General features: G+C 41.3%; 1 protein-coding gene across 1 annotated transcript; it reads left to right on the forward strand.

Annotated features, from left to right (window-relative positions):
* Positions 1-47: 47 nt before the first annotated feature.
* Positions 48-11306, forward strand: rnmt (RNA (guanine-7-) methyltransferase). The gene is made up of 5 exons (XM_048595610.1): positions 48-310; positions 2806-2941; positions 4014-4139; positions 4806-4921; positions 11106-11306. The coding sequence occupies exons 1-5, from the start codon at positions 164-166 to the stop codon at positions 11289-11291; spliced, it is 711 nt and encodes a 236-aa protein (XP_048451567.1). The 5' UTR covers positions 48-163; the 3' UTR covers positions 11292-11306.
* The last annotated feature ends 2656 nt before the right edge of the window (positions 11307-13962 follow it).

A 13962-nucleotide genomic window follows, 5' to 3' on the forward strand; every position in this document is an offset into this window, starting at 1 on the left:
GCCATGGGCATGAACCGGAAGGAGAGCTCGGGAGTGTCAGAGGTCGTCTGCTAACCGGAAGTGGTGGGGACGCAGTCAAGTTGCCGTTGGAAGCAGCAGCAGGAAGAGGAGGCCTCCCCGGGAGCCAGCGAGCGATTGATTTGCCCAGCTCTCTCGAGGAAAGATGAGTCACTCGGCCGAAGAGGATCGCCGTCCCTCGGCGGGGAGCGATCCCGGCAGCAGCGGCGGAGTCCGGAACCCCGAGAAACGGAGACTGCAGCGGGAGGACGACGAGGACGAGGAGGATCGGGTGAACGGGCCGAAAGTCCGGGTATGGAGCGTGGGGACGAGAGAGGGGTTGGGGTTGGGGTTGGGGTTGGGGTGGAAGGGGTGGCAATGATACTCCGTCTACAGAATCCCCTATCCCCTATCCCCTATCCCCTATCCCCTAACCCCTAACCCCTAACCCCTAACCCCTATCCCCTAACCCCTATCCCCTAACCCCTAACTCATCCTGCCCCGTGGCTGCAATCAACATCGATTGCACTGTGAGGGAGCAGGGCACCCTCGGTGTGCAGTGGGGAAGGGAAGGGGTGGGGACTGGGAGTTGGCAACTTTGGTTCTACCCACTGCATGCATGTTGGGGTGGTGGGAAGCGTGTAGGGATGTCTACCCTGCTTGGTCTATGCTGTGTGTTACATACCTGTGGCTGTACCCACTGAATATCAGAGTGGCTGTGTTTTCATTCAGGTGCAGGAAGGGCTGAAGGACATGCTCTGACTGGCTGGAAGGTGCAGTTGCGGGAGACATGATTTTGGTTTCTGAAGATTTTAGTTTAGGAAGGAATTCCGATAAGAGCTGTAATATATTTTCTAGTCAATGCTGACTTAAATCCGGAACCTGGTTCAGAGGCAGCAAGAGCCCTGAATAAAACTTCTAAAATATAAGTATATTTTTAAATCAACCTGTGCAGAGATGTTATTACATACCTATGCAGCCGGTGGGATTTGACCCTGTGCTTGATCTTGGTATAGAGGTAGGGACACTACCCCTATTGCAAGAGCTCAATAAAACCTCTGATTACATTGACAAAGAAAATGTCCTCAGGTATACGTTTCCTTCCCTGTTGACTGATGTTGCTGATTATCTGAAACAAACAATGAGGCTCGGTGGGAAATGCAGGGTTACAGGGATGGGGGGAGGGGGGGAGGGGGTGGAATCAAGTCTGGGTGGGATGTTCTTTGGAAGTGTGGACTCAATGAGTCAATGGGTTGAATGGTCTGCTTCCACACTATAGGGGTTCTATGATTTTATGATACCTGGTCGCCTGTGGTAGCTTTAGTCATTCTCTAAGTTCCTGTTTCCTTTTATTGCACTGACATAGTACAAACTGTTAAGAGAATTAGAGCTGAGAAATGAAACACTGTCACTGATAAATGGTCTAACAAATGTTGTGAATTCAAGGTCAGAGAGATGCTGAAAGTTACTGAAAAATCCACTCAGTTTGCAGATGAGTGTTGGACATTGGCCCAAAAACGCAATAAATTCCTTCAGGTTAAGAGACATATGGCTATGACTGGAGACCCAACTTGTAAAGAAGTAAGGTGATGGGATTGAAATTTCTTTCTTTATTAATTCTCAATCCCCGCTTTGCTACTTAGCTGCATCTCTTGACAAACAAAACAAATGGGCTTGATAGAATAGTTCTTGGGATGATTTTTCTCTTGGGGAGTTGAGGTTGAGGGGGGGCCACAGCCTCAGGTTAAATGGCTAACTGTTTAGGCCTGAGATCAGGAGGAAGTCCTTTAGATCTTTGGATTTCTATTCTAGAGAGCTGTGAATGCGCAATGATTGAGTATATCCAAGATGGAAGTGGATACAGTTTTGGCAAAATGGAAATGAGATCTGGTGATAGTGCAGGGAATTGGAATCGAAGTAGAAGTTCTGTCATGTTTATATTAAAATGAACAAAAGCCTTTATGGATTGAATGGTCTGCTTTGGCATTTTGGAGGAAGTAACAAGACAAAGGAGTACTTGAATGGCACAGCACAATGAAGCTCAGAGAAAAGGAAAGATCTTGGGGTGCTTGTCCACAGATCCCTGAAAGCAGCAGGACAGGTGGTTAATAGAGTAGTTAAGAAGGCATATGGATGGAAGGGCCTCTTCTGTGTTGTATGACTTTATGACTGAGTGGAAAGATTTCAGTCAAGATAGGCATCTTACAGAACACTTTTGATTTCATTTTTTAAAATTTATTTTAATGACGTTAATGATAATAGACTCTTGTGTTAAAAATACAAAAACAAACAAAATCCAGATTTAGCTTGAATTTGCTCCAGATACCCTTCATTCAACACATTAACTAAAATTAATGCTGACTGGAGTTCTGTACAGTAATATCACTGTGGGAAAGCAGTGTTTGAATGACGGTGGCCTAGATGGTATTTGGGATTAGGACTTTAGCCTCTGCCAATGATGCATTAGCTTTGAAACATGGCACCAAGAACAATAGTGCACATGTCATGTGTTTGAGAGAACACCAGGCATGAAAACTCTGCTTACATTGGGCAGTAGTCACAACTTAAAATTTCACCTGTTTGCCAAGACTTAAATGTCATTGGTTAGCAATCTTGCATTGGCTTGCGGTTATTGGCTGTGTGGTTGAGTTTGCTAAAGCATTCTGTAAATCTTTACCATGAATGAATTTTTCTTTCCTTATTCTCCATTTTTTGTTTAATTTCCATGCTGTCCTGAATTAAGATGTATGATGATGCAAAACCTATTTGTATTGTCTTTTAATGCTCAGTTTTGTTTCTTTGAATCAGAAAATAGATGAAGGTTACTGCAGCAAAGTGGCCGCACACTACAATGAGCTTCAAGAATGTGGCTTGGCAGTACGTAATCAGAGTCGTATCTTTTACTTGCGAAACTTCAATAACTGGATCAAGAGCGTCCTTATTGGTATGTAATCTCTGATTTATACTTTCAATCCCTAAGGGTGAACAACAATTGGCATGCATTTATGTAGTGCCATTCACGTCCCCAGGACATCCAAAACCATTTAACAGCCAGTGTAGCATAGCAATGTAAGAAACGCGCATTCAGTTTGTTCATAGCAAGCCACCACTTGCCACGGGAATGGCAACTGGGTGATTGTACTGGGGAGTCAGTTTATGAATTTTGAACAAGACCTCAGAGGGAACTACTCTGCTTCTGTCTTGGAATCTTTTTAGCACACTGTAAAGGTTTGAAATATCAATTGATGTAGGATAAAATAACAAGCCCATAAGCTGAATATTTTGGAATAGACTGCCAAATCTGTGATTCAGCAGAAGGCATCAAATCATAAGCTGTCACGTGTTGTATTTTAACATTCAGTAGCTAAAATGCTGGAATTGGCAAAGCTTTTTACTTGCGCACACATATCTCAGCTGTTATCCAGTGAAGTTCAGAAGACACCCTAAGTTGTGAGCACAAAGATCAATCCATTTATTCCCATCAACTGATGAGTGAAATGTATGGAAATCATTGCTCTGTGTCCATTGCATACTTTCTTCCACAAACGTTTATGTTGTGTGGAAACAACAAGGAGAATTCAGTTTGAGGTGTGGTGACAACATTGAAGGGGGATTTGTTTGGTCACAATAACTTGACCATTGTAGGCAATTACTAAAACTTTAAATTGTCTGTAGTAATCTATGATAGTTACATATGCTGTTATATGTTTGTAAACTTGTTGTCGAGCAGGTTACTTTACGTTTCGGAAATACCAGAAACTAGAATATGCCGTAGCAAGGCAATCATTTTGTGGGAAAGAAAAAGTTTATAATTTGGATGTGACTACTCATCTGAACCACATTACACATATGTGAAATGTACCCTCCACCCCTAGCCGTGCGTGTCTTAGCATTTTCTGCTGTCATTTCATTGCCACGATGAACTGCACCAGATAAATATGTGGTTAGTAATAAATCAGACAATGCCATTTGAGGAATTTTGAACTAAATTGATAAGTTCTTGCCTTTTATTGCAGGTGAGTATCTTGAAAATGTAAAGCAGAGGAATAGACACAACATCACTGTCTTGGACTTGGGCTGTGGAAAAGGTGGTGATTTACTGAAATGGAAAAAAGGACAAATTAACAAGTTAGTTTGTGTCGGTAAGTAATTTTGTAGGGGGAGCAAGATAACAATTTTTTTGTTTTGGAAATTGGTCCAGAATCGAGCATTGTATCAAATATTTGAATTGTGCACTATTTTTAGTTTAGTTGATTTATTTAAAATATAACTTAATCTTAAGACTTGTATGATATGAAAATCTCACTGAGATTTAAGTTAATCTTGTTCAAAAAAAAATACTGTTGGAAAGAATGACCCGAAATATTTTTGCTATTTGTGTTGAAATGTCATCAGCATTTGAGCTTTAAATGGCAGAAGTAATTTATTAGTTATTAATTCCAGGAGAATAAGCATGCAGTCCAATTTATTTAATTACTGAAGAATAATTTTCTAATGTAAAACTGTTTCCTTTTATTATTTTCACTTTTGGTTCTTTACTGTCAGTTTCTTCATTTGAGATTAATTGTGATGACGTAATATATTTCTTTCATTCTTCATTCGCCACATGTGAAATGAGGCTTGTGTTACCTTTTTTGCCTGCAAAGGAATCTATTTTAGCGTTTAATTTACTGTAGCACCGAATTTACCTAGAAATTGAGACCGGTGTCAGATGAAGTACAAAACATGTTTTTAAAAGTTGTACCTTTATGTTCAATTGGTGAGGCTGATAGCTGCTTAAATTCCTTTTCACCCTTCTCCTCGAACAGATATTGCTGATGTTTCTGTCGAACAGTGCATTCACCGGTACGCTGACATGAAAAACAGATGTTATTCAAACGAACATCTTTTTGCTGCAGAGTTTATAAGAGCAGACTGCACTAAGGTAAAATGCTTTCAATTTAATTGTATCTGATCTTCAAATCCATTATGCATTGCAATACATTTGTGTTTTATGAAAATCTTTATAAATGTAGATGATTTTAGAAGCCTAGTTTAGCGGTGATAACTATAATGTTCATAAATTCAGAAAAAAAGTTTTGTTTAGATAACTTTCAGAATCCGATTACTGGTGTACTAACTTTTTTTTGTTTTTATAAATGCATTGAAATTCACCAGTATTCTTCCACTTTATATGGTCTGCTTCATGTTTATTCTCAGTGCTTTATCTAATAAGTTCTATTAGTGGAATTTAGTGCTTGAGAATTGGAATAGCAGATAATGTGTTTGGCAATTTTACGTTGAACGCAAAGGGCTGTAAATGGGACCTCAGTAATTTGGATCTTGTGCCAGTTTATAAGGATAGTGGGAAATCATAGTGTAGGATAATGGATTTTGCTCTGGACTATTCTAGTAAAGAGTTGGTATAAAGCCAAAGCAATCATTGGTCTGCTTCTGTCCTAGACCTCTTTGATTCCAGAATATCTGTGGAATGCAATCTCCATTTTTACATTTACTTGCCTGTCAGTCATTGAATTGAATGCATGTAATCTTTGTCAATGAAATTCCATCCAAGCAAATATAGTAAGTTGTTCCTGCTGCAAAATTGCAATCTTTCTGACCTGGAGATTGAAGAAAACTAGATGTGCAAGTTATGTGCAATCTAACTAGCCTGAAGCTCAGTAAATTACATGCTAACTGAATTTATTCATGGGATTTGGGTATCGTCAGCGTTTATTGCCCTAATTGCCCTTGAGAAAGTGGTGATGAGCTATCATGTTGAAGTGCGGCACTCCATTTACTGAACACATGAACAAGAAACAATTTTAGGCCACTGACCCCTTTGGGCCTGCTCTGCCATTTAATTTTAACCTTGATGCTACATACCTGCATACCCCACAGTGATCTTTCAACCCCGTGCTAATCAAGAATCTATCTATTTCTGCTGTAAAAATACTTAAAGATTCTTTTTTCCACTGCTTTTTGATGAAGGGGATTCCAATGACACTCGACATTGTGAGAGAAATGTTTTTTCCTCGTCTGTCTTAAATTGTCGACCCCTTATTTTTAAAATCTGACCCCTTGTTTTAGATCCTTCCCCAAGAGAAAACATCCTTTCCACATCCACCCAATCAAGACCCCTTGGGATCAATTGTCTCAATTAAGTCATCTCTGACATTTCTAAACTTCAGAGGATACAGGCCTAGCCTGTGTAGTCTTTCTTCATACAGTATACTGTGCATTTCAGGTATTAGCCTGGTAAACCTTCTCTAAACTGTTACCAATGCATTGACATCCTTCCATAAGTGTGTTGACTAGTACTGTACAGAGTATTCCAGATGTAGTTTCACCAGTACCTTGTACAACTGAAGCATAACCTCCCGACCTTTGTATTCGATTTCCCCTTGCAATAAAACCTAATGTTCTTTTAGCTTTCGTGATTACTTGCTGTACGTGCATCCTAATCTTCTGTGATTCATGCTCTAGAATGCCCAGATCTTTCTGCATTGTGGAGCTCTATAACCTCCCATTGTTTAGATATTTTGCTTTTGTATTCTGTCTGCCGAAATGGACATTTTCACGTCTTCCCACGCTATACTTCGTTTGTCAGTTCTTTGCCCACTCACTTGGTTTGATTTGGTATGGGTACATCCGTAATGATGGTGAGGAAATTCCAGGATTTTGACCCAGCAACAGCAAGGAAATGGCGATATTTTTACAAGTCAGAATGTTGAGTGGCTTGGAGAGGAACTTGCAGGTGATGGTATTCTCATGTATTTGCTACCCTTGTCCTTCGATATGATAGAAGTTGTGGGTTTGGCAGGTGCTGTCTAAGGAGCTTTGGTAAATATCTGCAGTGCATCTTGTAGATGGTACACACTGCTGCTACTGAATGTCACTGGGCGAGGGATTGGTACTGACAAGTGGGCTATCAAGCCTGAGTGTTGTTGGAGCTGCACTCGTCCAGGCAAATGGGGTGTACTACAGTGCTACTCCTGACTTACATCTGCAAGATGTCAGGCTTTGGGAAATCAGGTGGTGAGTTACTGCAAGATTTGTAGATTCATACAATTTTACAGCAGATTCCTTGACTTAGATCTGCTCTTCTAGACATGGTATTTATATGACAGGTCCAGTTTCTGGTCATTGGTAACATCACAGGATAGTGGGGGTTTTGGTAATGGGTCATGCCATTGAATGTCAAGGACAGTGGTTAGATTCTCTGTTTGAGCTGGTTATTACCCGGCACTTGTGTGAATGTTACTTGCCACTTGTCAGCCAAAACCTGGATATTGTCATTTTTCTGAAGAAGGGTCCTCACCCAGAACATCAGCTTTCCTGCTCCTCAGATGCTGCCTGGCCTGCTGTGTTCCTCCAGCTCCACGCTGTGTTATCTCAGACTCCAGCATTGGCAGTTCTTACTATCTGTGGATATTGTCTTGTCCTTGCTGCATTTGAACATGGGCTGTTATCTGAGGAATCATGAATTGTCAAATATTAAGCAAACCTGCAGCACAACAGGGTAGGTTCCAGAATTATAGCTGTAATGGAACAATTTGGCTAGGTATGTGGCAAATTCTGCAACATGTTTTTAATACTATTGCTAGGGTCCATGGCCTCTGCTGTATCCAGTGTCATTAACTAATTTTTGATATCACTTAGTGAATTGAATTGGCTAAGGACTGGCATCCTTGATTTGAAGGCAGAATGAGGCAGAGAGATCATTCACTTAGCACTTTTAGAATCCCCACAAAATGGAAACAGGCCCTTTGGCCCAACAAGTCCATGCTGACCCTTGGAGCATCCCACCCAGACCCACACCCCTATAACCCCCCTAACCTACACATCCCTGAACACAATGGACAATTTAGCATGGCCAATCCACCTAACTTGCACATCTTTGGACTGTGGGAGGAAACTGGAGCACCCGGAGGAAACCCACGCAGACACGGGGAGAATGTGCAAACTCCACACAGTCACACGAGGCTGGAATCGAATCCAGGTCCCTGGTGCTGTGAGGCAGCAGTGCTAACCACTGAGCCACCGTGCCGTCCCAACCTTTTGGCTGAAGATTTGTAGCAAATACTTCAGCCTTCTCTTTTGCATTGATGTGCTGGACTCTTTCATCATTAGAGCTTTGTGGAGCTCCATTCTGTATCGAGTTGTTTCATTGTGCAACACCATTCACGATTGGATGTGGCAGGGCTGCAAAGCTCATATCTGATCTATTCATTTGTGGAATTGCTTAGCTCTGTTTATAAGTCACTGCTTATATTTCTTGATACACAGTAGTCCTGTGCTTTAGCTTCACCCAGCTTGACACCTTTATTGTTAGTTATGCTCAGTGCTCTTCCTTGCGCGCCCTTCCTCACTTTTCTTTGAACCAGGGTTTCTCCCTGGCTTGATGGTAATGGTGGAAGTGGATATGCTGGGCAGTGAGGTTGCAGATTGTTTTTGAGTATGTTGCTGCTGCTGATGATACACTTTCACAGGTGTCCAGTCTTGAATTATTAGGCCTGTTCTAATTTGATCCTATTTAGCTTGCTGGTAGGACCACACAATGAAATGGAGAGTATTCCCAATGTGAAGATGGCACTTCATCTCCATGGGGTCTCTCTTGATACTGTCATGAGCAGATATATCTGTGGCAGAGAGATTGGTGAGGATGCGTTCAGTGTGTTTTTCCCTCTTGGTTCCCTCACCACCTGCCATACGTCCTGCCTAGCAGCAATATCCTTTAGGACTCAACCAGCTCAAGTCAGTAGTGGTTCTTCAGCATTGAAGTCCCCCACCCAGAATTCATTCTGTGCACTTGCCACTCATGGTGTCTCTTTCAAGTCTGGCTCAACTTGGAAAAGAACTGATTAATCTGCTGAGAGGAGGGTGTTAGTATGTGACGAAGCAGAATGTTTCCTTGCCATGTTTTGCCTGATGCCATGAAACCTCATGGCGTCTGTAGTCAATGTTGCGGAATCCAAGAAAACTGCTTCTGAACTGTATGCCTTCAACTCCACTGGGCCTGTCCTGTTCATGGGACAGGACGTACAGTGGCCAGTGCTGATGGTGCCTGGGCATTTCCTGTAAGATTGTCATACACATGCATTCCTATGTCTGGATCTTGCTTGACTGGTTTGTGACACAACTCTCCCAGTTTTGGCACAAGGCCCAAGGTCTTAATAAAGAGGACTTTGCAGGATTGGCGGTGTTGGATTTGCCATTGTCATTACTGCTGCTTAGGTCAGTGCCAGGAAGTCCATCTGGTTTCTTTTCTTTTTGAGATCTTGTAGCATTTAGATACAACTGAGAATCTTGCTTGTCCATTTCAGAGGTTAGTTAAAAGTTGACCACATTGTTGTGGGCCTGGAATCACATGTAGGCCAAACCAGGTAAGAGTGGCTGATTTCCTTCCCTAGAAGGGCATTCGTGAACCAGGTGAGTTTATCTGATGACTGATCCTGGTTTTGTGGTCATCGTGGGACTTTTAATTCCAGATTTGTTTTGAATTGAAATTCCACCATTTGCCGTGGTAGGATTCACATCCACGTCCCTAGGGCATTATCTACGTGTCTGGATTGTTAGTCTAGCAACAATGCTGCTATGCCATCACCTCCCCTCAGTTGTTAGAATCTGAACAAAATAGCAGTGAGGGAAGCTATTTGGCCCGTTGTGTGGTTCTTTGGAGCAGTCTAATTTGACTCTTCTCTCTCCTCTCCTCTTCCCCCAACCCCCACCTGTCCCCCGCCTTCTTTCTTGTAACTCTAAATTTTTCCCTTTCTACTGTTTACCTGGTTCCCTTTTGAAAATTATTGTTGAATCTTCTCTGATCACCTTTTCCAACATAACTGTGTGGGTGTTATTCCTGGTCACCTCTGATCCTTGTGCCAATTTGCTTAAACCTATTTCTTTCAGTGACTGATTCTTCTGACACTGGATGTGGTTTCTCCTACTTACTCCCTCAAAACCCTTTGTTATTTTTAAACTCTTGACCAAATCTCCCCTTCACCTTCTCTGCAGCAAGAAGGGAAATCCCAGTTTCTCCATCCACACCTGATACAATTTCTAGCAAATCCCCTGTTCCCCCTCTGGATGCCCATGATCTCCTTTGTAGATCTTGTCCATTTTAAAGAAGTTTGGAAATCTTAGTTATGGTTTGTCATGACGAGGACTGAGGTGGGAAAATAAAAATCCAAATTGATTCTTTTTAATGACTGACCACAGAGGTGTGTGACATAACATAGCCTGAAAGGCATTGGGAAGAGAAGGTTGGTAGAAAAATGACCATTTTAAAAATTCATTCATGGGACGTGAACATTGCTCGCTAGGTCAGCAGTTAATGCCCATCCCTATTTACCCAGTGTCAACAATAATGTTATGGTTCTGGAGTCATGTGTAGGCCAGACAATTTAAGGATGGCAGATCTCCTTCCCTAATAGGAATTAATGAACCAGCTGGGATTTTACAACAAGCATCAGTGTAGTTGCTACTAGACAAACTTTTTATTCCAGAGCTTTGATTAAATCAAAATGACACATCTGCCATGGTGGGAATTGAGCCAGTGTTATCAGAACATTAGAATCCCTACAGTGCAGATAGAGGCCATTTGACCCATCGATTCTGCACTGATCCCATCTTATCCCTGTGACCCACATTTACCACAGTTATCCCACCTAGCCTGCGTGCTGCAAGGCAATTTAGCATAGCCAACGCATCTAAACTGCACATCCTGGGATTGTGGGAGGAAACTGGAGCATCTGAAGGAAATCCAAGCAGAAACTGGGAGGATTTGCAAACTCCACAGACCACCGCCTGAGGCTGGAATCGAACCCAGCTCCCTGGTGCTGTGAGGCTGCAGTGCTAACCACTGAGCCACCTATAAGCCTGGTTACTAGTCTCGTTATATTACCACTATCCCATCATCTCCCCTTTAAAAGTCAAAGTCTTTTAATTAGAAGATGCCACGAATGCAGGTTAATATGTAAGATCACTTGACCTGAAACATTAACTCTGTTTCTTTCCACAGTTGCTGCTTGAGCTGTTGAATTTTTCCAACATTTTTTGTTTTGACTTGGAATTTCCAGTGTCCACAGTATTTTGTTTTTGAAAGAGTTTTTGCTCTTTTATTTTGAAAGGAGTTGCTGACTGAGAAGTATCAGGATCCTGATGTAGTCTTTGACATCTGCAGCTGTCAGTTTGTCTACCATTATTCCTTTGAAACGTTACAACAGGCAGACACCATGCTGAAGAATGCCTGTGAACGCTTGCGTCCTGGAGGGTACTTCATTGGAACTACACCAAATGCTTTTGAACTTGTGTGAGTCTTAATTTATCTTGGTGTAAATTGTTTCATCTTTACAAGAATTTGAACATGGGTATGGGAGGAAATAAATAACAGGATGACTGAATGAGAAAATGCTAAGTGAGATCCAAACTTCCAGGAATTTCGTTGAACATGTTGTTATGTTCAGCTTCAAAGGATTACCAAGGGAACTTGTTCCACAGCTGAAGCTTTTTGATGAAAATGTTGTATTTTGCTTTCCTTCTTGATAACATGTAACTTGATATTTGAATATTTTATTGTGAGAAGCCAGTGGTTTTTAATAGTTCAATAGTCTAACACTAGCCATGAAAACTTAACCTGGTCATCCAACTCACTGTTCTTTGAAGTCGTCTTTTGATCATCTCTGTACCTACATCTTACTGTCCTGTCCTTTCTCAGGCTAGTAGACTTTAAGACAGGTGGATTGTGTTGACTGCCAAGTTCAACAAAGTGTGTTTTCATTCGAACATGTTTCATCTTCCAAAAGTAGTCCAGTATATTTTTTGATCTTCCACACTGCATCCAAATATTGCTTTTTTGTTTTTGTAGATTTATCAGTACACATGCTCATAACTACTGATATTTGTGGATTAAATCCCCCATCTTGTTTCCTTGTTTCCAAATTACAACAGTGTTCTCTAGTAAATGGCTCACCATTTTTGGGAATGTGATGAATTGACTCCCACTAGTCTCCAGCTTTGACACTGTACAGGATGAAGCAGCCAACTTGATTGGCACCTGTTCCATTTGCCTAAATATCCACCCCCTTCACCATAAGTGCATTGTATGCATCCACAAAACCTAGAACCTCCTCCACTATCTAAGGAAGGGAAACAGGTGCATATGAATGCCCCTGTAAGCTCCCCACTTTGTTGCACAGCGTTGTAACTTGGACTGCCATTGTTGACTCAAAGTCTTGGAGCTCCTTACCAAAAAGCACCTTCTTTATGCAGATTGGAGCTGTTCAAGAAGACCCACTGCTATTAGATAATAGAGAAATGCTAGCAGGTCTAGTGATGTCCATATCTTTGGACTGACTGCAAGAAATAGCTATTTAGGCTAAATTAATTGCATTTAAGAACATAAATGGGAGTAGATATTTGATCTTTTGAATGGATTCAAATCATTTAGTAAGATTATGGCTCCTCTTCTACCTCCTAGCCTACTTTCTCCATTATGTTATATCCCTTAACTCCCTTACTATGGACAAACCTGTCAAACAAAAAAGAACTAAAGCTGCTGGAAATCAGAAAATTAAACAAAATGCTTGAAAAACGTAGGTGGTCTGGTAGCATCTGTGGAGAGAAAGCAGAGTTAATGTTTCAGGTCCAGTGACCCTTCAGAACTGAAGAAGCCCCTCAATCCTCGACTTAAATATTCTCAATGACTGAGCACCCAGTTCTCTAAAGGGTAGAATTTTCCAAAGATTCAGTCTTCTGAGTCAGCAAATGACTCCTCATCCCCGACCAAAACGATGTGTGTCCCCTTGTCCACCTCCCCACTTTGCAAATGTGAGCCACTAGCTCTAGACTCATTGTCCAGGAAAATGTCCTCCTCACTATCTATCTACTCAGTCAAATTCCTTAAACATATAATATTCTTAATGAGATGACTGTTGTTCTTCTAGACTCTGGAAAATATGAACCCTATGCACTCAAACCTCCCTGATAGGGAATGTGCCATTTGCATTAATTATTCGCCAAACCTTTTAAATTCCTGTGCAAGGCTACCTAAGTCCTATTGAATACTGACATTTCTTAATCTGTAATCTATTAACAATTTTTATTTTTCTTACCAAAGCAGATAACTTTGCATTCTTCTGGTGTATATTCTACCTGCCACATTCTTGCCCACTAAACTCTTATTTTCTTTCACAGCTGCTTTGCTGTCTTCTCAGCTTCTGTTCCCACTTGCACCTGAGCACATTTCACTCAGTGCTCCAAGGTTGATCATTGAAAGAGATTGTAAATAGTGGAGGTTCAATCAATTAATTTGGCAAGTACATGGACTGAGTGAATGTGACTTCCTTTCTTTGTCACTAATTTTGAGAACTTGTGATACTCCATCCGAGTTAAAGCTAAATTTTGGAGGTAGCTGAAGTCCCACGTCTGACCATAATAGTACCTACTTTGTAATTATTGCCAACATGTTATGTTTATCTTCCTTTTCCTGTCCTTCAATAAGTTCACCATGAAACAATAAATTTTATCACTTAATCCTCGACCTCTTTCCTTGCCCACAAACTATTGACATGGAACCTTGTTTATTATGTTGGTGCCATTTTCCAAACAAAGTTTGTCAGCAGATTAGACATGAATGTGCTAACTTGAATTCATTTAGACTCTTCTTTCATAAGTCATGGTTTTCCATATCTTTGTAATTTGGACAGGTCAAGTGAGTGGGGAAATGCATGACAGATGAAATATAATGTGGATAAATGTGAGGTTATCCATTTTGGTAGCAAAAAATAGGCGATAAATTATTATTTGAATCGTGATAGATTGAGAAAGGGGGAGGTACAACCAGACCTAGGCGTTCTTGTACACCAGTTGCTGAAAGTAAGCAAGCAGGTAAAGAAAGCAAGACAACAAGGTGCAGAGCTGGATGAACACAGCAGGCCAAGCAGCATCATAGGAGCAGGAAGGCTGACGTTTTGGGCCTAGACCCTG

The sequence above is a fragment of the Rhincodon typus genome, chromosome 4 (assembly GCF_021869965.1).
Source record: "Rhincodon typus isolate 14 chromosome 4, sRhiTyp1.1, whole genome shotgun sequence".
NCBI lineage: Eukaryota > Metazoa > Chordata > Chondrichthyes > Orectolobiformes > Rhincodontidae > Rhincodon > Rhincodon typus.